The 20398-nt window shown below is 41.7% G+C and overlaps 1 protein-coding gene and 1 long non-coding RNA gene across 5 annotated transcripts; one reads left to right on the plus strand and one right to left on the minus strand.

The window, feature by feature from the left end:
• Positions 1-3126: 3126 nt before the first annotated feature.
• On the plus strand, positions 3127-16374 carry tomm40l (translocase of outer mitochondrial membrane 40 homolog, like). 4 transcript variants are annotated; one of them, XM_036952546.1, is made up of 10 exons: positions 3127-3246; positions 3986-4203; positions 7137-7204; positions 9463-9555; positions 10055-10156; positions 10366-10471; positions 10570-10692; positions 13061-13137; positions 13237-13339; positions 14955-16374. In XM_036952546.1, the coding sequence occupies exons 2-10, from the start codon at positions 3987-3989 to the stop codon at positions 15092-15094; spliced, it is 1029 nt and encodes a 342-aa protein (XP_036808441.1). In that variant the 5' UTR covers positions 3127-3246; position 3986; the 3' UTR covers positions 15095-16374. The 4 variants fall into 4 exon arrangements, with proteins under 4 accessions (XP_036808441.1, XP_021427440.2, XP_036808440.1 ...); XM_021571765.2 differs by lacking the exon at positions 3127-3246 and adding an exon at positions 3435-3579; XM_036952545.1 differs by lacking the exon at positions 3127-3246 and adding an exon at positions 3586-3731.
• On the minus strand, positions 16023-19734 carry LOC110496085. Its single transcript, XR_002469509.2, has 3 exons — positions 19072-19734; positions 18824-18890; positions 16023-18702 (listed from the first exon to the last, which is right to left on the minus strand). It is a non-coding gene; the product is annotated as an uncharacterized LOC110496085 (long non-coding RNA).
• Between the last annotated feature and the right edge of the window lie 664 nt (positions 19735-20398).

The following is a 20398-nucleotide window of genomic DNA, read 5'->3' on the forward strand; positions in this document are numbered from 1 at the left end:
GCAAAAGGTCGCAAAGTTCAAGGGGGCCGAATACTTTCACAAGGCACTGTATTTGATACCCTGCCGATTTTGCAGGTTTTCCTACTTACAAAGCATGTAGAGGTCTGTAATTTTTATCATAGGTACACTTCAACTGTGAGAGACGGAATCTAATACAAAAATCCAGAAAATCACATTGTATGATTTTTAAGTAATTCATTTGCATTTTATTGCATGACAAAGGTATTTGATACATCTGAAAAGCAGAAATTTATATTTGGTCTCTTTTAGATTCCGTCTCTCACAGTTGAAGTGTACCTATGATAAAAATTACAGACCTCTACATGCTTTGTAAGTAGGAAAACCTGCAAAATTGGCAGTGTATCAAATACTTGTTCTCCCCACTGTATCTACAGTTGCACAAATTCTGAATTGCATGCATGACTGTGTTGTGCTTCTCTAATGCAGACTCCTCTTACATGCAGAGACGCTACATTCAATAAACTGAGAGACTGAATTCTGCAAGAGCTGGAAAGAAAATAGTGTATCCTGTTCCTGGAAACTGGATGAATGACTGGTACTAAAATTCTAATTTGCTAAATTTAATTAATTAAATTACTTGTTTGGAACTTTTAAACATAGCCACGGTTAAATTTGTCACATAAGTGAGTAAAACAAATTATGTGGTCATTAAGGGGGAGAAGCCATTTCAGAATTCAGTTGTCCTGTGTTTTCTGTAGTTATTGTACAGTGCCTTCAGAAAGTATTAATACCCCTTGACTTATTCCACATTTTGTTGTTGCAGCCTGAATTCAAAATGGATTAAATTGATTTCTTTCTCACCCATCTACACACAATACCCCATAATGACCAAGTGAAAACATGTTTTTAGAAATGTTTTCAAATGAAATGCATAAATATCTCATTTACATAAGTATTCACACCCCTGAATCAATACTTTGTAGAAGCACCTTTGGCAGCGAATACAACTGTGAGTCTTTCTGGGTAAGAGCTTTCCACACCTGGATTGTGCAACATTTACCCATTTATTATTTTCAAAATTCTTCAAGCTCTTGATCATTGCTAGGCAACCATTTTCAGGACTTGTCATAGTTATCAAGTAGATTTTAATGCAAAACTATAACTCGGCCACTCAGGAACATTCACTTCCTTCTTGGTAAGTAACTCCAGTGTAGATTTGGCCTTGTGTTTTAGGTTATTGCCCTGCTGAAATATGAATTAATCTCCCAGTGACTGGTGGAAAGCAGACTGAGCCAGCTTTCCCTTTAGGATTTTGTCTGTGTTTAGCTCCATTCCGTTTCCTTTTTATCCTGAGAAACTCCCCAGTCCTTAATGATTACAAGCTTACCTATAACATGATGCAGCCACCACTATGCTTGAAAATATGGAGAGTGGTACTCAGTAATGTTTGCGTTTGATTTTCCACAAACATAACACTTTGTATTCAGGACAAACAGTGAATTGCTTTGCCACATTTTTTTGCAGTATTACTTTAGTGCCTTGATGCAAACAGGATGCATGTTTTGGAATATTTTTATTCTATACAGTCTTCCTTTTCACTCTGTCAATTAGGTTTGTATTGTGGAGTAACTACAATATTGTTGATCCATCCTCCAGTATATTTATCCCTCAGTCAAGCTGTCAATTTCAAACACAGATTCAACCGAAGGGATATTCAGTGTCTGCTTTAGGTACCTTTCTTTGAGAGGCATTTGAAAACCTTGCAGGTTTTTGTAGTTGAATCTGTGTTTGAAATTGACAGCTTGACTAAGGGATAAATATATGTGTGAGGTACAGAGATGAGGTAGTCATTAAAAAATCATGTTAAACACTATTGCACACAGTGAGTCCATGAAACTTAAGCACATTTTTTTCTCCCAAACGTATTTTGTCTTGTCATAACAAAGGGGTTTGAATACTTATTGACTCAAGACAATTTAGCTTTTCATAAAATGTGGGAAAATTCAAGGGGTGTGAACACTTTCTGAAGGCACTGTATGTGGGAATGTACACACCTTGGTGGCTATTCCTTTTACTTTCTCATTTGTTATTTTCAAAACTGTTCAGCCCCATTTAGAGTGAGAATTACAAACGGAGGTCTTAATACTGAAACTTTGACGAGGTAGTTTGTCTTACAAATCAGACAGCCGTAGTCAGCCACTATATTGGAGCATACATGTATGCTTGATCTGATTATAGAGAAAGTAGATGGGTAAAGTTGCACCATTAATTTTCTTACAATATTACAATTTAAAATGCAACTATGTCAATTTGGCTTGTTACACCTCCCCCTCGGTAACCCTAGAAACAACCAATACAAGAAGTGTACTTCAATTATCTACTTCTATCAGAGTTTTAATGACATTGGAATTAATACAGGGGGTTATAAATTTTAATAAAAATGAACTCAATTGAAAGTGTGGTGTTTTTCATTGTTCCTGTCTTTGAAGGCTTGTGTACATGACAGGTTGTGTGCTTTTGTGATACTTTTACACATTGTTGTCTGCACTCAGGTGTTTAGGCCTACATTCTTACATTCAAATTAAGCAGATTCTCTTATCCAGAGCGATGTAAAGTTAGTGACTGCTTAGGTCATTACTCTAACTGAAAGGTAAAGCTTCCATAGATATTGACGGACGTGTGTCAGCACAAAGCACACATCCACAACATTGCTGCGTTTGTTAGTGGTTGAAAATTGTTGCAAGTTAAGTCCACTCATTTCGTAATGGTGCAGAGTAAAATGTGCAGTTTTATAATGCCATTCTACACATTTTGTCATGTTTTAAAGCAAATTGTCTGCAATTCTACACTTCTTTTTATAGCACATCTTATTATTTTTTATTATTATTATTAATTTTGCAGTTTTAAAGCAAATTTTCTGCAATTCTATACATTTTGCTATCATGTGCTGTCTGACCCTTCACCCCCACCAGAAGGGCCCCAACCTCTGGAGGTCAGTGATCCCAGAGCATGTGGTAATCCGGCCCTGCGGAAAAAGTGGTGTAGGAGCTATTCCATTCGTTTTTCTGAATTTGACCCAAGACCCTCGTGCTGTCACTGACCTTCACAGGCAGCACTTTTTAATTTTACATCCCTGAACTGCAACCAACCTTAATGACTCCCCTCGTTCACCAATCAGCAGCCTCCAAACAGTGATGACCCCACCTTCAGCCCTTGAGAACCTTGCTGTCTTTTCCAAATCAGAAAAAGAGTCCATTTTGCAATCTATCAGCAAGTGTTGGTTGGGTAAGGCAGATATTGCATTTGTCCAATCTTATTGCAGTTCTTTTGTGACTGAAACGTCTAATAACCAGTTGGCTACAAATGGAGGTGTGGTCGAAATAACGACCATGCCTTCGAATTATCACGCTTGAGTTTTCTTTTACCTCAGTGGTGCCATGCTGGTTGTTTACGCTGAGATTGACATGTATTTCTGCCACACGTTGTTCAGAAGTGGGCTCATTTGCCCAATCCAAGTGCCACCTCAAGTAAGTAGGCGGGTCTTAGCTATGACGCATGGCAGTTTGAGGTATTCTTACGTTACTGCCGGGTGTTGCATCGTCTTCTGGAAATCACAACGTGAGTAGCAATTTCAGCGAGGTTTCATTGAAAATAGGCAGCCTAAAGATTGTACTTTTTGCGTTGCTGAGGATCTTGTGAATTAGGCTTTTAATTATTTCCCGAGAAGGTGTTTCATCCGTGTCTTCTATAAGAACATCAGGATATAGTAGGTGTGGAGAGCCTATGCAGCTAGCTAGCTAACGTTTCATTGCCGTCGTTTTACAACACCTCCTACACCATTCGTTAGCTAACTACTAGTTACAGCAGACCAGCTAACTAGCTAACGGGTTGGCCATCTAGATACATGTTAGCCGATTTAATTATTTAACTTGCTAGTTGTCAGTAATAGCCAGAAATAATCCCAATTAATTCAGCACCATCTTTTCTACCTCCACCTCTCTCATCCTATCATCTCCTCTCACAGAATGGGCAGTGTTTTGGCAGCCAGCTCCCCCAACCCGCCATTGGCTCCTGCTGGTGGTAGTCCTGGCGGCCCAGGGATGACGGTACCCCCAGGCTTCTCAATGCCCCCAGTATCACCTGTACTGCCTTCAGGCAATGCGGCACCCGGTCAGCAGGTGGAGGCAGAAGGCCCTCTGTCCAACCCTGGCACGTTTGAGGAGTGCCACCGCAAGTGCAAAGGTAAACAGATTAGTCCATGAAATATGTAGAGAAAGTCCTCCGCCATGTAGATGAGATCTGTGAATTGAATAGTACAAATATAGGTGAATAGGCCAACGGCCACTGACGTTTATTTTATAAATAAATACAAAATGTCCTGCTCCTTCCCTGACTTTTCCTAAATGTTTGTATTTGACTCTGCTCATTTGTCAGAATTTTGAAATCACAAACAGAGAAGTATTTTGAGCCTTTTTACCAGTTTTTCTTTTTGTTTCTCACCTATTCCCAGCTTAACCTGCCAAAACAATGTACTGTAGGATGTTGGTACCCAGCCAGGCACTAATCTAATGTCTCTCTATGCTCACTGAATGAATGATGAATGGGTGATAATTGTGCACCTTACTTCACAATTGAATTTAAATTGGGCCTAACTGAATGATAAGGAGGTTGATTTAATTTAGAAAGACTAATATATATATATATATATATATATATATATATATATATATATATATATATATATATATATATATATATATATATATATATATATATATATGCATTTATCAGCAGCAAATAATTTCACAGCGTACGGGACTGTTTGTTACAATAAATGTGATTAGTAATAGTTACAGTAAGGGAAACAAACCCATGCCATGTGTTGCAGTAGGCCTTTAGAATAATGCAGAACATATCCTTCACTCTATCCAATTTTATGAGCGGGAAACAATGCCAGTGAGCCTGCACAGCTGGCCCATCAACTTTACCAAAACTAATTTCACACATAATAAGAGTTAGCCTATAGACAAGATTCAATTGACAATAACCTGATGAGTGACAATATTAGGCCTATCATTTGTCAAATTGTACATGAGGAGATGGGAGCATCTTGTAATTTACAGATGCAGTGAAAGGAGTATCACTTTATCAAATCCTCCTTCAGTCACATGCAGATAAAACATTTTGATTACTATATTGTATCGGAGAGCATATTCTGCAGTTTCAGTTACACTTACCTTTATCAGATAACCCCTAATTCAAGAGGCGCAGCTGTATTTCCAAATGTGACTTTTTCTAGGAATATCAGTGCTGCATTCAGCACATGATCACTCATGCTACAGCATTGCTCTGGCTGCTAAGCAAAAACTAGTTGCATAATAAACGTAACATTTTAAATATGCTATTCTGTCGTCAATGGATGAATGGGCGATAGAAGCTGATAATAGTGCATGTGACTTAAAGTAACTGAATGATGAGGGTGACTGAATTTAGAACAATAGTGTAATTTTGATGAATAGTTCTAGGTGTTGTTGGGGGTCTAATTGTTTTATAATGAAAGGCTGGAAATTATATATAATTTCCCCTCAGAGTCAAATCAGACACCGAGTACAAAATACAATGTGTGTAGTTCACAATGGCAAGCTGATGCAAATGAATGGACTCACTGACATTTAGATGAGTTGGAGTCGAGCTTAAAATCGATGTTGCTGATTTTTAAGAGTCTTTATCTAATTCTGATGTTGACTTCAAGCCTCCAATGCCCGGGCCTCGCTGCAGAAAAACCAGAACAGAGCCAGCTAAGGCTGTGATCCCAACTGCCACGGTGAGACCAGTCTGGGACGGATGGCAGGGTTTGGGGTAGAGACGAGTTGATGTGACATGCAGATGTTGCAGCACATCAGATTGTACTGTTGCTCATGCGCACATAAAAGAAAACAGGTGGAACATGTCTATGGATTAACTCTTTTCCGAGAGACCGTGATACAGCCCGTGATCGAACCAGGTTCTGTAGTGACGCCTCTAGCGCTGAGGTGCAGTGCCTTGGACCACTGCGCCACTCGGGAGCAATATTCATATGTAAAGGCACACGCATAAGGGCACAATACAGTGTATGATACGATCAACAAATTAGTTTTTATATCTTGGCATTAATATATTTCCACAAATGTATTTATACAATTCATCCATTACAATTATTCATGCACTGGTGCATTTTTATTATAAGGTAAACGAAAATAGGCTATAGGTGTTGTTGTTTTTTTTTAGGACTTGCTGGAATTATACAAAACATCCTTGACGATCTAAACTTTAAAATTTTTTATGTATGTGTATTTCTATATGCAATGAATCCTTTATCAAGTGTTGGTGCATATGTTTGCTGCACTGTACCAGTTGATATGCATCCGATGCATATGCTAAAGGTGATGGCTGGCAACATTCTTTCGCAGGTACTTATAGGCTGAAAGGCCAGGCAGTTCTAGTGTTAAAGGATTGGTTCACTTTTCTAGAACCATATCATTATTGTTGACATAAATGGCATGTGATAGAAGGGTCCAGGCACTTTTATTATCATTTGTTTTGTATCTCTTTTACTTGGTTTTGAGAAACTTAACGCACCCACAATAGACTTGCTCGTTCTGCAGTGTGTGGGCTCTGGAAAAACACGAATGAAGGCTCCCAAAACATCCAAACACATCATTTTAGAAAGGGCAAAGCTGTCAGTATAGTGCTGCAGGTCTTTAGATGCTGTACACATGAGATTGTGTAATTCCAAACGTTATCGGCAACATTATTAAATATTTGTGACGGTTTCCCTTAGCAGCAGTGCTCCCTTTCCGTGTAGCCCTCGCAGCACAGCTGGTAAGGGAAACCGCTCGAGTCACACAATATGGAACATAATGTTGCGGGTAAAGTTTTGGAATTGCACAGTTTCATGTGTACAACATCTAAAGACCTGCATCACTATTGGGTGTTTTTTGTTTTTCCAGAGCCCCCGTAATGCAGAATGAGGAAGTGAGGTTAGTTTCTCAACCAAGTGAAATCGCAAAAACAGGTGTCTGGACCCTTCTATAACACACAATATAGTGAACCACTCCTTTTTAATGGTTCTGTGTCTTCATGTCGTAGGCCTACACGTAATCTCAATCAGTTCCCATTTCTATCTGTCTTTCCAGAGGTGTTCCCCATGCAGATGGAGGGTGTAAGACTAATCGTTAACAAGGGCCTGAGTAATCACTTCCAGGTCAGTAAAGGTCACTACATCTCTATTTTCTACTGGTAAAATGATGTTGTGAATGGCCTTTGATCCTGAGCCTCATTTCATCATTCCATCTAGAGATAGATCTCCCCTGGCAAATAATTTCATTAAGTTTACGGACTTCGAGTATAAAACCAAAGATGGTTTAGTTTGAAGATGTGTAGAAACTGCTTCTCCAATAAAGTCCCCCATTGCGCTTGTAGGGAATGTCATGGCGACGTTGGCTAGCTATGTTCATGCTCAGAAACACGCAGTCAGGTCTAACGGTTGTCTCGCGCCAAACTGCGCATGTGCAGGCAGTCAAAAATCAAAGGCACTCCTTCAACATAAAGTTGTTTTTGACAAATACACTGCTCAAAAAAATAAAGGGAACACTAAAATAGCACATCCTAGATCTGAATGAATTAAATATTCTTATTAAATACTTATTTCTTTACATAGTTGAATGTGCTGACAACAAAATCACACACAAATTATCAATGGAAATCAAATTTATCAACCCATGGAGGTCTGGATTTGGAGTCACACTCAAAATTAAAGTGGAAAACCACACTACAGGCTGATCCAACTTTGATGTAATGTCCTTAAAACAAGTCAAAATGAGGCTCAGTAGTGTGTGTGGCCTCCACGTGCCTGTATGACCTCCCTACAACGCCTGGGCTCCCAGACCTGGACTAAAGCATCCGCCAACTCCTGGACAGTCTGTGGTGCAACGTGGCGTTGGTGGATGGAGCGAGACATGATGTCCCAGATGTGCTCAGTTGGATTCATGTCTGGGGAACGGGCGGGCCAGTCCATAGCATCAATGCCTTCCTCTTGCAGGAACTGCTAACACTCCAGCCACATGAGGTCTAGCATTGTCTTGCATTAGGAGGAACCCAGGGGCCAACCGCACCAGCATATGGTCTCACAAGGGGTCTGAGGATCTCATCTCGGTACCTAATGGCAGTCACGCTACCTCTGGCGAGCACATGGAGGGATGTGCGGCCCCCCCAAAGAAATGCCACCCCACACTTTGACTGACCCATCGCCAAACCGGTCATGCTGGAGGATAATGCAGGCAGCAGAACGTTCTCCACGGCGTCTCCAGACTGTCACGTCTGTCACGTGCTCAGTGTGAACCTGCTTTCATCTGTGAAGAGCACAGGGCGCCAGTGGCGAATTTGCCAATCTTGGTGTTCTCTGGCAAATGAAAAACGTCCTGCACGGTGTTGGGCTGTAAGCACAACCCACACCTGTGGACGTCGGGCCCTCATTCCAGCCTCATGGAGTCTGTTTCTGACCGTTTGAGCAGACACATGCTCATTTGTGGCCTGCTGGAGGTCATTTTGCAGGGCTCTGGCAGTGCTCCTCCTTGCACAAAGGCGGCGGTAGCGGTCATGCTGCTGGGTTGTTGCCCTCCTACGGCCTCCTCCTCGTCTTCTGATGTACTAGCCTGTCTCCTAGTAGCGCCTCCATGCTCTGGACACTACGCTGACAGACGCAGCAAACCTTTTTGCCACAGCTCGCATTGATGTGCCATGAACTGCACTACCTGAGCCACTTGTGTGGGTTGTAGACTCTGTCTCATGCTACCACTAGAGTGAAGGCACCGCCAGCATTAAAAAGTGACCAAAACATCAGCCAGGAAGACTAGGAACTGAGAAGTGGTCTGTAGTCACCACCTGCAGAACCACTCCTTTATTGGGGTTGTCTTGCTAATTGCCTATGATTTCCACCTGCTGTCTATTCCATTTGCACAACAGCATGTGAAATGTATTGTCAATCAGTGTTGCTTCCTAAGTGGACAGTTTGATTTCACAGAAGTGTGATTGACTTGGAGTTACATTGTGTTGTTTAAGTGTTCCCTTTATTTTTTTGAGCAGTGTATAAATGTCAGTTTGTCACTTTCATGAGGTTGGAGTAATAACATGTTCAGCTACTTAAGACATTGGTTCGAATGTAGGTTTTGAGAAAATTAACTAAGGAAGAATTTCTCTTCGCTCATTGACTTCTCAAAGCCCGGTCTGGTCTGCTTCGGAAGCGTTCCCTGAAATCTTACGATGTTAAGCCTCTGGGTTTAGAAACTTTGATAATACTGTGTTAGGATTAGTTCTGGTCTTGCGCTCGTAACCAAATAAGGCAACAAACAAGCTCGTGGGAAGCTTTTGTCTTTTCATTTTACACGACACACAGATGTTTGCTTGAGGAGCATTGCTGACAGAAACATGAAATGTTGTCCTCCCTCTGATTGACCCCATCAGGTGAATCACACAGTAATGCTCAGCACCCTAGGCGATTCCAGTTACAGGTTCGGTGCCACCTATGTGGGAACTAAGCAGATGGGTCCAGCAGAGGTGAGTCTGAGCCAATTAGCTAATACCCCAACCTGAAGATTTGTTTGATACATTAGCCCTGTACACACTACATCTATATAAAGTTGTAACCCTTCATTTGAGTGCTTAAAGGGGTGCTTTGGGATTTTGACAATGAGGCCTTTCATCTACTTCTCCAGAGTCGGAAGAACTGGTGGGTACCATGTCGCTGTGTCCAGAATGTAGTTTCGTGAGCCGATGCTAACTAGTGTTAGCGCAATGACTGGGAGTCTATGGGCATCTACTAGCATGCTACCACAAAAATGGTGTCCGTGAGTTCATCTGACTCTGGGGAAGTAGATAAAGAGCCTCATTGCCAAAATCCCGAAGTATATATTTTTTTATACAGTCAAGTTCACGCACTACCAGTCATGAATGAGAATGACAACTATATTACAGTTATTGTTGCTGGTATTTGTGAAATTAGCTTATTCTGGAAAGGTTTTACCTGTACTTTGTAACTATTGTTTACTGCCTCCAGTCCTTCCCAGTCATGGTGGGAGACATGGACAACAGCGGCAGCCTCAATGCCCAGGTCATTCATCAGATCTCCAACAGAGTCCGGTCCAAACTAGCCTTCCAGGTACAGATATTTGGATTTCTATGGTAGTTTTTGTTTAGTCTGCCATTTACCTTGGCAGTTGAAATTAGGTGATAATCAGCAATACTTTGAAGTAGAGCTTCAACGCCTGGACCTTACATTTGGGAGGCTTGGTGACCGTGTATAGCCCACTTGAGTTACTACATCAGACTGATTGATGAGATGTTTATCAATGTGTGTCCTGCCATCAGACGCAGCAGCAAAAGTTTGTGAACTGGCAAGGAGATTGTGAGGTCCGAGGAGAGGACTTTACTGCTGCTGTTACCCTGGGCAACCCGGATGTCCTTGTAGGCTCTGGTAAGCTTTGTGAATGGAGGTATTTTGTAATACTGAAAGTTACAGTTGGTGGTACATATCTTAAGCTGATCATTTTCTCTTACTACTTTATCTGTCAGGTATTATTGTAGCACACTACATCCAGTCCATAACCCCATCCCTGGCTTTGGGAGGGGAGCTGGTTTACCATCGCAGGCCAGGAGAGGAAGGCACGGTCATGTCTCTAGCTGGCAGATACACAGGTGAGGCATTGGCCACAATCACACTGAAGTATGGGAACAACCCAGTCTCTGCGCCACCCTTAGATTTCAGAAGTTAAAGTGTATTCTAAACCATGTAAGGGAGTTTGTACACTTATTACTATAAATCAGCAAGAAACTATAAAATAGTTAACTTATAATTCTGAAGGCAATTAAGTTAAAATGACAAGGCAATGTATGCTTGGAGACAGTAGATATCTTTACAAACAAAGAACTTTAGAAATAGCCAGGATAAAACAAATGTACAGGATGAATGAATAGTGGAGATATTTTATAGACAAATAAAAGTATATGGGAGTTTGTCTAACCTTTTTTATAGCATGTGATTCAAAGGACAAAAACACAAAACACTTAAAATATAAAGTAACCGATTTAAAGCCTACGGATGACACGCTCACATCAAATCAGGGAGAAGAAGGTGAGGTTGAGCTGGAAAACTCTTACACATCTGTCTGGGACAGTCTTCAGAGAACTCTCCATGCCAGCAGAGTCCAAAAATAAGAATTTCAGTAGGACACAGAATTCCACAAGGTCCCCGCCATGGGACGTTGTTGGATTGTTTTGTGGTTCGTAAAACCGAACAGTGAGAGGTGAGACCTCCTGTCAGGAGTGCTGTGATTGGCTTAGGTGATGGAATAGTTCCTGGGATTGGGTCAGCCCCCATTCATCACCTGCATTGTTCTGTGACTATTCAGACCCCTTGACTTTTTCTACATTTTGTTACGTTACAGACTTATTCTAAAGTAGATTACATTGTTTTATCTTCATCGATGACAAAACAAAAAAATTTTTTAAATGTTTGCAAATGTATTCAAAAAGAAAAAATCCTATTTCATTTACTCAATACTCTGAAGCACCTTTGGCAGTGATTACAGCCTTGAGTCTTCTTGGGTATGACGCTACAAGCTTGGCACACCTCTATTTGGGGAGTTTCTCCCATTATCTGCAGATCCTCTCAAGCTCTGTCAGGTTGGATGGGGAGCGTTGCTTCACAGCTATTTTCAGGCCTCTCCAAAGATTTTAGATCAAGTTCAAGTCCGGGCTCTGCCTGGGCCACTCAAGGACATTCAGATACTTGTCCCTAAGCCACTCCTGCATTGTCTTGGCTGTGTGCTTAGGGTCGTTGTCCTGTTGGAAGGTGAACCTTTGCCCCAGTCTGAGGTCCTGAGCGCTCTGGAGCAGGTTTTCATCAAGGATCTTTCTCTGTACGTTGCTCTGTTCATCTTTGCCTCAATCCTGACTAGTTTCCCAGTCCCTGCTGCTGAAAAACATTCCACAGCATGATGCTGCCACCACCATGCTTCACCGTAGGGATGGTGCCAGGTTTCCTCCAGACGTAACGCTTGGCATTCAGGCCAAAGACTTCAATCTTGGTTTCATCAGACCTGAGAATCTTGTTTCTCATGGTCTGAGTCCTTTAGGTGCTTTTTGGAAAACTTGAAGCGGGCTATCTTTACTGAGGAGTGGCTTCCATCTGGACACTCTACCATAAGGGCCTGATTGGTGGAGTGCTGCAGAGATGGTTGTCCTTCTGGAAGATTCTCCCATCTCGACAGAGATGAGCTCTGTCAGTGACCATCAGGTTCTTGGTAACTCACTGACCAAGGCCCTTCTCCCCCGTTTGCTTAGTTTGGCCAGGCAGCCAGTTCTAGGAAGAGTCTTGGTGATTCCAAACTTCCATTTAAGAAAGATGGAGGCCACTGTGTTCTTGGGGACCTTCAAAGCTGCCGACATTTTTTGGTGTCCTTCCCCCAGATCTGTGCCTCAACTCAATCCTCTACGGACAATTCCTTCAATCTCATGGCTTGGTTTTTGCTCTGACATGCACTGTCAGCTGTGGGACCTTTTTATATAGACAGGTGTGTGCCGTTCTTTTCAGTCCGTTTAAGCTGTTTGCTTGAGGAAATAAGAGTTTGAGGCACTTTTGCGAGCAGTGTAATGTTGTCCAATGGACAAGTTCCTTGGCTGAGTCATGGTCACTCTTCGTCAGAAACCTGTTGTGTCCATGTCTCTGGCAGAAGTCTGGGTGCCCTTTTGGTTCAAACCTGCCGCCCTTTTTGCTGACAGAAGCGTTGATGCAGACTAGAGGGGGGCCACTCACAGCAAGCACCCAGCAGGAGTTGTCCTTCTCTTTTTGCTCATCTTCCTTTGTTCTCTGGCCACTGAATGGGTCCTTGTGTGTTCTTATTGTAGTTGACATCTGGCAGGGATGTGTTAATTTGACACTCTACAAACATGTATTTTTGATAATGCAGCGATAGTCCACTAACTGATATTTTTCCATAGTGGATAGGATAGATGTGTGTGTTACACTATGCCATTTTAAGATGGGTTTTTCTTGCTATTTCAGGCAGTAACTTCATTGCCACATTGACATTAGGGGGAGCAGGGGCACATGCCTCCTACTACCACAAAGCCAACGACACGGTATTGCTCAATTCCATTGGTTTCCTTCTGTGTCTGTTACTAATCAACACATTGGTAAAAAGTGTCTTCAGCTCTCTCACTGTTATTCTTATCCCACAGTTGCAGTTGGGTGTTGAGTTTGAGGCTAGCACCCGAATGCAGGAGACCAGTGTATCATTTGGCTACCAGCTAGATGTGCCTAAAGCCAATTTGCTCTTCAAAGGTATGGCTTCTGCTTGTATGGACACTGATTTTAAAGTATATGTATATTCCTGTATATTAGCCTTTTGTTACATTGTTTGCTGTTTTTGTATTTTCATATACAGTTCCTTCAAAGTATTCACACCCCTTTACTTATTTGACATTTTGTTACAGCCTGAATTCAGAATGGATTAAATGTCTTATTTCTCACTACCCCATAATGACAAAGTGAAGACACGTTTTTAGAAATTGACAAAGTTCTTAAATTAAATATCTGATTTACATAAATATTCAGACCCCTTTGTAAGAAGAACCATTGGCTGTGATTACAGCTTTGAGTTGTCTTGGGTATGTCTGTATGAGCTTTGCACATCTGGATTTGGTGATTCTTCTCCCATTTCTTCCTGGCAGATTTTCTAGAGCTCTGTTAAGTTAGATGCGGAGTGGCAGTGAACAGCAATCTTCAAGTCTTCCCACAGATTTTCAATAGGATTCATGTCTGGACTTTGGCTGGGCCATTCAAGGACTTTCACATTTTTTGTTCTGAAGCCATTCCAGCATTGCTTTGGCTATATGTTTGGGGTCGTTGTCCTGTTGGAATGTAAATCTTTGCCCCAGTCGAATGTTGTTTGAACTCTGAAGCAGGTTCTCATCAATGATTTGCCTGTATTTGGCTCTGTTCATTGTTCCCGCTATCCTTACAAGTCTCCCTGCCCCTGAAAAGCATCCCCACAGCCTGATGATACTGCCACCACCATGGTGTTAGACGGGTGATGAGCTGTGCCTGGGTTTCTCCAGACATGGCGCTTTGCATTCAGGCTAAATAGTTAAATGTTTGTCTCATCAGACCACAGAATATTTTGCCTTATCTTCTGTTTTTCATGTGCCTTTTCACAAACTTCAGTTGTGCTGTAATGTGCCTTTTTCTCAGGACCATCAGTCTCCAATAAAGCCCAGATTGATGAAGTGCTGTCGAGACTGTTGTCCTTCTGGCATATTCTCCCATCTCCGCTAAGGAACTCTGTAGCTATGTCAGTGGGCTTTGGGTTCTTGGTCACCTTCCTGACCAAGGTCCTTCTTGCCCGGTGTCTCAGCTTGGTTGCACGGTCAGCTCTAGGCAGAGGCTGGATAGTTTCATATTTTTTCCAATTTCCCAATGATGGAGGCCACTGTGCTCTTGGAAACTTTCAATACTCTAAATGTATACCCTTCCCAATATGTATATGCCTGATCACAATTCTATCTTGGAGATCTAGGGACAGTTTCTTGGACTTCATGCTATAGTTTCTGCTCTGACATGCACTGTCAACTGTGAGACCTTTATATAGACAGGTGTGTTTCTTTCTAAATCATGTCCAAACAATTGAATTGGCCACAGGTGGACCCCAATCTAGTGGCATCTTGGGGATGATCAAAGGAAATTGAATGCACCGGAGCTCAATTTGGAGCGTCATAGCAAAGGGGTGTTAATACTTATGTCAATTTGATTTCTGGATTTCATTTTCAATAAATGTGCAAAATGTATATATTTCAGCCATTTTTAAATAACAGAACAAAATGTGGAATAAGTCTCGGGTTATGAATATGTTCTGAAAGCACTGTTATCCAATTTTCTGTTTTTCTCCCCAATACTCCAGGCTCCATAGATAGTAATTGGGTGGTGGGGGCCACACTAGAGAAGAAGCTACTTCCTCTGCCTCTTTCTTTGGTCCTGGGGTCCTTCCTCAACCACAAGAAGAACAAGTTCCAATGTGGTTTTGGCATCACCATCGGTTAGACTTACCAGAGTGGAGGAAAGCCTATAGGCAATCTTCACAGAAAGGACAGACCAAGCCTGGACTCAACACTGAGTCTCACATCACTTCAATTTGTCCCCATCTGACTACTAAGAAGTTCATTGTTGTTGGTTCCAAAGGTTAATTTTTCCTAAATAATGTGTTAAAATATACACTATATATACAGAAGTATGTGGACACCCCTTGAAATTAGTGGATTCGGTTATTTCAGCCATACCCGTTGCTGACAGGTGTATAAAATCGAGCACACAGCCATGCAATCTCCATAGACAAACATTGGCAGTAGAATGGCCTTACTGAAGAGCCCAGTAACTTTTTCAATGTGGCACTGCCATAAGATACTACATTTACAACAAGGTCAGTTTGTCACCTTTCTGTCCTGCTAGAGCTGTTATTGTAAAGTGGAAACGTCTAGGAGCAACAATGGCTCAGCCATGAAGTGGTAAACCACACAAGCTCACAGAACTGCCGAGTGCTGAAGCGCGTATAAATTGTCTGTCCTCGTTTGCAACACACTCTAAGCAAAGTCAGCACAATAACTGTTTGTCGGGAGCTTCATGAATCCCATTGAACACCTTTGGGATGAATTGGAACGCCGACTGCGAGCCAGGCCTAATTGCCCAACCTCACCTAATGCTATTGTGGCTGAATGCTGTGGGGACTTGCTTCCAATCAACATCTAGTGGAAAGCCTTCCCAGAACTGTGGAGGCTGTTATAGCGCCAAGGGGGGACCAACTCCATATCAATGCCCATGATTTTGGAATGAGATGTTCAACGAGCAGGTGTCCACATACTTTTGACCATGTAGTGTATATAATCATTGAAAGGTTAAACAAAGATATGTAAATAAGGTGCATCTTTAGGACTAAAATAATCAATCGAATTATCAAAATTGGGGTTAAAATGAATGGGTCAGAGATTGAGGACAATGTGTTGATGAGATTGGACAATGGCCATATACTTCAGAGACTAACATATTGAGACCAACATAGCAGACAGCAGTAAAAGAGGACTCAGTAAAACACTTGCTGTTAGGAAACTATCAAATTATAGTACTTTTGTTTTTAGGTCTGTGCCGGTACAGTTTTGTTTTGGTCGGTTTGTTTTTATTTATTTTGTGTTGTATGGTCTATCTGCTTCTTTTCACTTGTTTGTTTTTTAGGTTGGGGAGGCAGAGGGCAGGAAAATCTTTTTCATAATCGTATAGATTACCTGTATATATCTATTGGGAAAAGGATAAATGCCATTTCTTACAAAATACAGAGAGAATTGGTTTTGTTTCTTATTGCTTCAAATTCTCTGCTCATAGTTGACAGAGCCTGAATTGTTTTAAAAAGATGAGAATAAGCTGAATGCTGCTCATGAGTTTAATTTATATAAATCACACATGATAATACTGACAAATATGCTGATATGTAGGAAAGTTTGCTTGAAGAAATTGAGACCCTTTTCAAGAGGGCAACAGTAGATGTGATTATTCTATTGATGATAGAATCCTGCACATCTTCTGTAATATAGTCCTGAGTCACATGTAGATATTGGTCAGGAGATGGTGAGTCCAATAACTGATCATGTGAAACAATAGTGGTACATACATTTACACTGAACAAAAATATAGGCGCAACATGGAAAGTGTTGGTCCCATATTTCATGAGCTGATATAAAAGATCCCTGAAATGTTCCATATGCACAAAAAAACTTATTTCTCTCAATTTGTGCACAAATTTGTTTACATCCCTGTTGGTGAGCATTTCTTCTTTACCAAAATAATCCATCCACCTGACAGTTGTGGTATATCAAGAAGCTGGTTAAACAACATGATCATTACACAGGCTCACCTTGTGCTGGGGACACTAAAAGGCCACTCTAAAATGTGCAGTTTTGTCACAACATAATGCCACAGATGTCTCAAGTTTTGAGTAGGCATGCTGACAGCAGGAATGTCCACTAGAGCATTTCCTGTTAATATCACTACCATAAGCTGCCTCAATGTCGTTTTAGAGAATTTTGCTGTACGTCCAACCGCCTTCACAACTGCAGACCACATGTGGTTGAGCGGTTTGCTGATGTCAATATTGTGAGCAGAGTGCCCTGGGATGGCGGTGGGGCAGGCATAAGCTACGGACAACGAACATAATTGCATTTTATCGCTGGCAATTTGAATGCACAGAGATACCGTGATGAGATCCTGAGGCCCATTGTCGGGCCATTCATCTTCCGCCAACACCATGTTTCAGCGTGATTATGCATGGCCCCATGTCTCAAGGATCTGTACACATTTCCCGGAAGCTGAAAATGTCCCAGTTCTTCCATGGCCTGCATACCCACCAGACATATCACCCATTGAGCATGTTTGGGATGCTCTGGATCAAGGTGTACGACAGCGTGTTACAGTTCCCGCCAATATCCAGCAAATTCGCAAAGCGATTAAAAAGAAGTGGGACTTCATTCCACAGGCAAATGGTCACATCAGATACTGACTGGATTTCTGACCCACGCCCCTACTTTTTTATTTAAGGTATCTGTGACTAACAGATTCATATGTGTTCCCAGTCATGTGAAATCTATAGATTACAGCCTCGTGAATTTATTTCAATTGACTGATTTCCTTATATGAACTTTAACTCAATAAAATCTTAAATTGTTGTGTTCATTTCTTTTGTTCACGGTTATAAATTTGATATAACATATGATACTATTTTTAAGTTGACTGTTATTGCATTAGGCTTCGTATTTAACTTGAAACAGAGACGTGTGTTTGTTTATTATGTATGAGACAAACAATACTCTGTCAGTATACTGTACATATTGCCCCTTTTGGACTTTGATGGAAAATTATTAATCAGGACGCAGTTCTAGTAGAACAAGTCAAATCAGTCTGATTACTGGCACTTCTTAATGGCAGTTGGGTCGTCAAGTCCTCTCCATATGGGGCTAGATTCTGCTGGAGCTCCTGTGTTCTCTGAGTCAGCTCAGTCTTCGAGCTCTGGGTCAGGGAAATCATGACATTCTGGAACTCCTCCAGGTTCTGGCCACTTCTGCTTCAGCTAGGGGCCCAGCTCGGCCTGCAGCTGCTACATACTCTTCTCCAGGCTTCCCTTCAGCTCCTCACTCTTTGGGAGAAGTGTGGCCTTTAGCCAGTGCTCAGTTCCTTCTCCAGGCTTCCCTTCAGCTCCTCACTCTTCAGGAGAAGAGTGGCCTTTAGCCAGTGCTCAGTTCCTTCTCCAGGCTTCCCTTCAGCTCCTCACTCTTCAGGAGAAGAGTGGCCTTTAGCCAGTGCTCAGTTTCTTCTCCAGGCTTCCCTTCAGCTCCTCACTCTTCAGGAGAAGAGTGGCCTTCAACCAGTGCTCAGTTCCTTCTCCAGGCTTCCCTTCAGCTCCTCACTCTTCAGGAGAAGAGTGGCCTTCAGCCAGTGCTCAGTTCCTTCTCCAGGCTTCCCTTCAGCTCCTCACTCTTCAGGAGAAGAGTGGCCTTCAGCCAGTGCTCAGTTCCTTCTCCAGGTGAGCCTTCAGTTGTTTGGCCTTCCCAGCAGGTCCTGAGTCAGAGGAGTCACCTGGCCACAGTGTACTGGTTCACAGCATAGGCACTCTGAGACCGAGAGAAAGGTCAGTATAGAGGCCAAGTCACAAGGTTAACAAACAAGTAGATTGTTACTCAACAGTTATCAAACTCCAATATATTGTGTTATTTTCTACATATTGAGACTAACTTGACTGTGTGGCACCACTGTCTGATCCACTTAGACTGGTCCTGCCACAGAACATAAGTTTTGCACCCTGTAGGAGAGACCGAAGATTATAAAATGTTCAGTCTAGACTTGAGGGTATTTTAGATTTACTCCTTTCATTGATATTACCTAACTGTTACATTTTAGTATTATCAATTTGCTTCCTTTTAAAAAATACAAACACAAACACTAGTCACATGTTGAAGAATGAAAACATATTTTTCACTCACCAGTGAAAACAGCAAGCGCGAGCAGCACTAGGACCTTCATGACTGGCTGTTAATGGAGAAATAGACAATTGGTGAAGAAAACATCCAACTCTGTTTCTCATCCCAGATATTGTAGCCAGTGTGATAAAAAAAGATACCTGGAAGCAGCTAGTGTCTTCCCAGCTAACAGTTCGAGGGAGAGAACGTTTGTGTAATGTTCCCCTAATGTTGAGTGTCCAGTTAATTAGAGGGAACATTCTATGTAACAAAAACCTTATGAGAACCTTTTGTGTTAGTTAGAACATTAGGGCATGCCCTTAATGTCAAGCAGAACATACAATATTCTCAGAATATACAACAATGTTCTAGACGCTTTTTATGGGACGTTCGAAAGAACATTCATGTGTCCAGTTTTTTTTTTTAGGAGAATATTCCATCACTGTTCCACCAAACATACACAGAACATGATTGTGTTCTCAGAACATAAGATATTAATGTTCTAGACATGTTGGGGAACGTTGCGAGAACATTTGTGTCCAAAGAAAAATGTATTACACATCACTCCTTGTTACTGTTGCCTAGCCAATCAAGGCCCTGATTGGTGAACCACTGACCCATTCATGACGCTTTGTCTTTTGGCAAGGTTAGGGATACTCACACATTCAGTGCTTTTACCTTATTTATTTGACATACAGTGAGGGGGGAAAAGTATTTGATCCCCTGCTGATTTTGTACGTTTGCCGACTGACAAAGAAATGATCAGTCTATAATTTTAATGGTAGGTTTATTTGAACAGTGAGACAGAATACAACAAAATCCAGAAAAACGCATGTCAAAAATGTTATAAATTGATTTGCATTTTAATGAGGGAAATAAGTATTTGACCCCCTCTCAATCAGAAAGATTTGTCTCCCAGGTGTCTTTTATACTGGTAACGAGCTGAGATCAAGAAAAGCACATATACTGTACATGCCCGTCTGAAGTTTGCCAATGAACATCTGAATGTTTCAGAGGACAACTGGGTGAAAGTGTTGTGATCAGATGACACCAAAATGGAGCTCTTAGCCATCAACTCAACTCGCCGTGTTTGGAGGAAGAATGCTGCCTTTGACCCCAAGAACACCATCCCTACCGTCAAACATGGAGGTGGAAACATTATGCTTTGGGGGTGTTTTTCTGCTAAGGGGACACCGCATCAAAAGGGAAGATGGACGGGGCCATGTACCGTCAAATCTGGGGGTGAGAACCTCCTTCCCTCAGCCAGGGCATTGAAAATGGGTCGTGGATGGGTATTCCAGCATGACAATGACCCAAAACACAGGGCCAAGGCAACAAAGGAGTGGCTCAA

The sequence above is a fragment of the Oncorhynchus mykiss genome, chromosome 18 (assembly GCF_013265735.2).
Source record: "Oncorhynchus mykiss isolate Arlee chromosome 18, USDA_OmykA_1.1, whole genome shotgun sequence".
Lineage (NCBI taxonomy): Eukaryota > Metazoa > Chordata > Actinopteri > Salmoniformes > Salmonidae > Oncorhynchus > Oncorhynchus mykiss.

Bases quoted from the DNA above. Each gene is read 5' to 3' on its own strand.
- tomm40l (XM_036952546.1), top strand. From the start codon at position 3,987: ATGGGCAGTGTTTTGGCAGCCAGCTCCCCCAACCCGCCATTGGCTCCT. The intron at 7,205-9,462 runs GTCAGTAAAGGT...TGACCCCATCAG, and splicing joins GCCTGAGTAATCACTTCCAG to GTGAATCACACAGTAATGCT. The intron at 13,138-13,236 runs GTATTGCTCAAT...CTTATCCCACAG, and splicing joins ACCACAAAGCCAACGACACG to TTGCAGTTGGGTGTTGAGTT.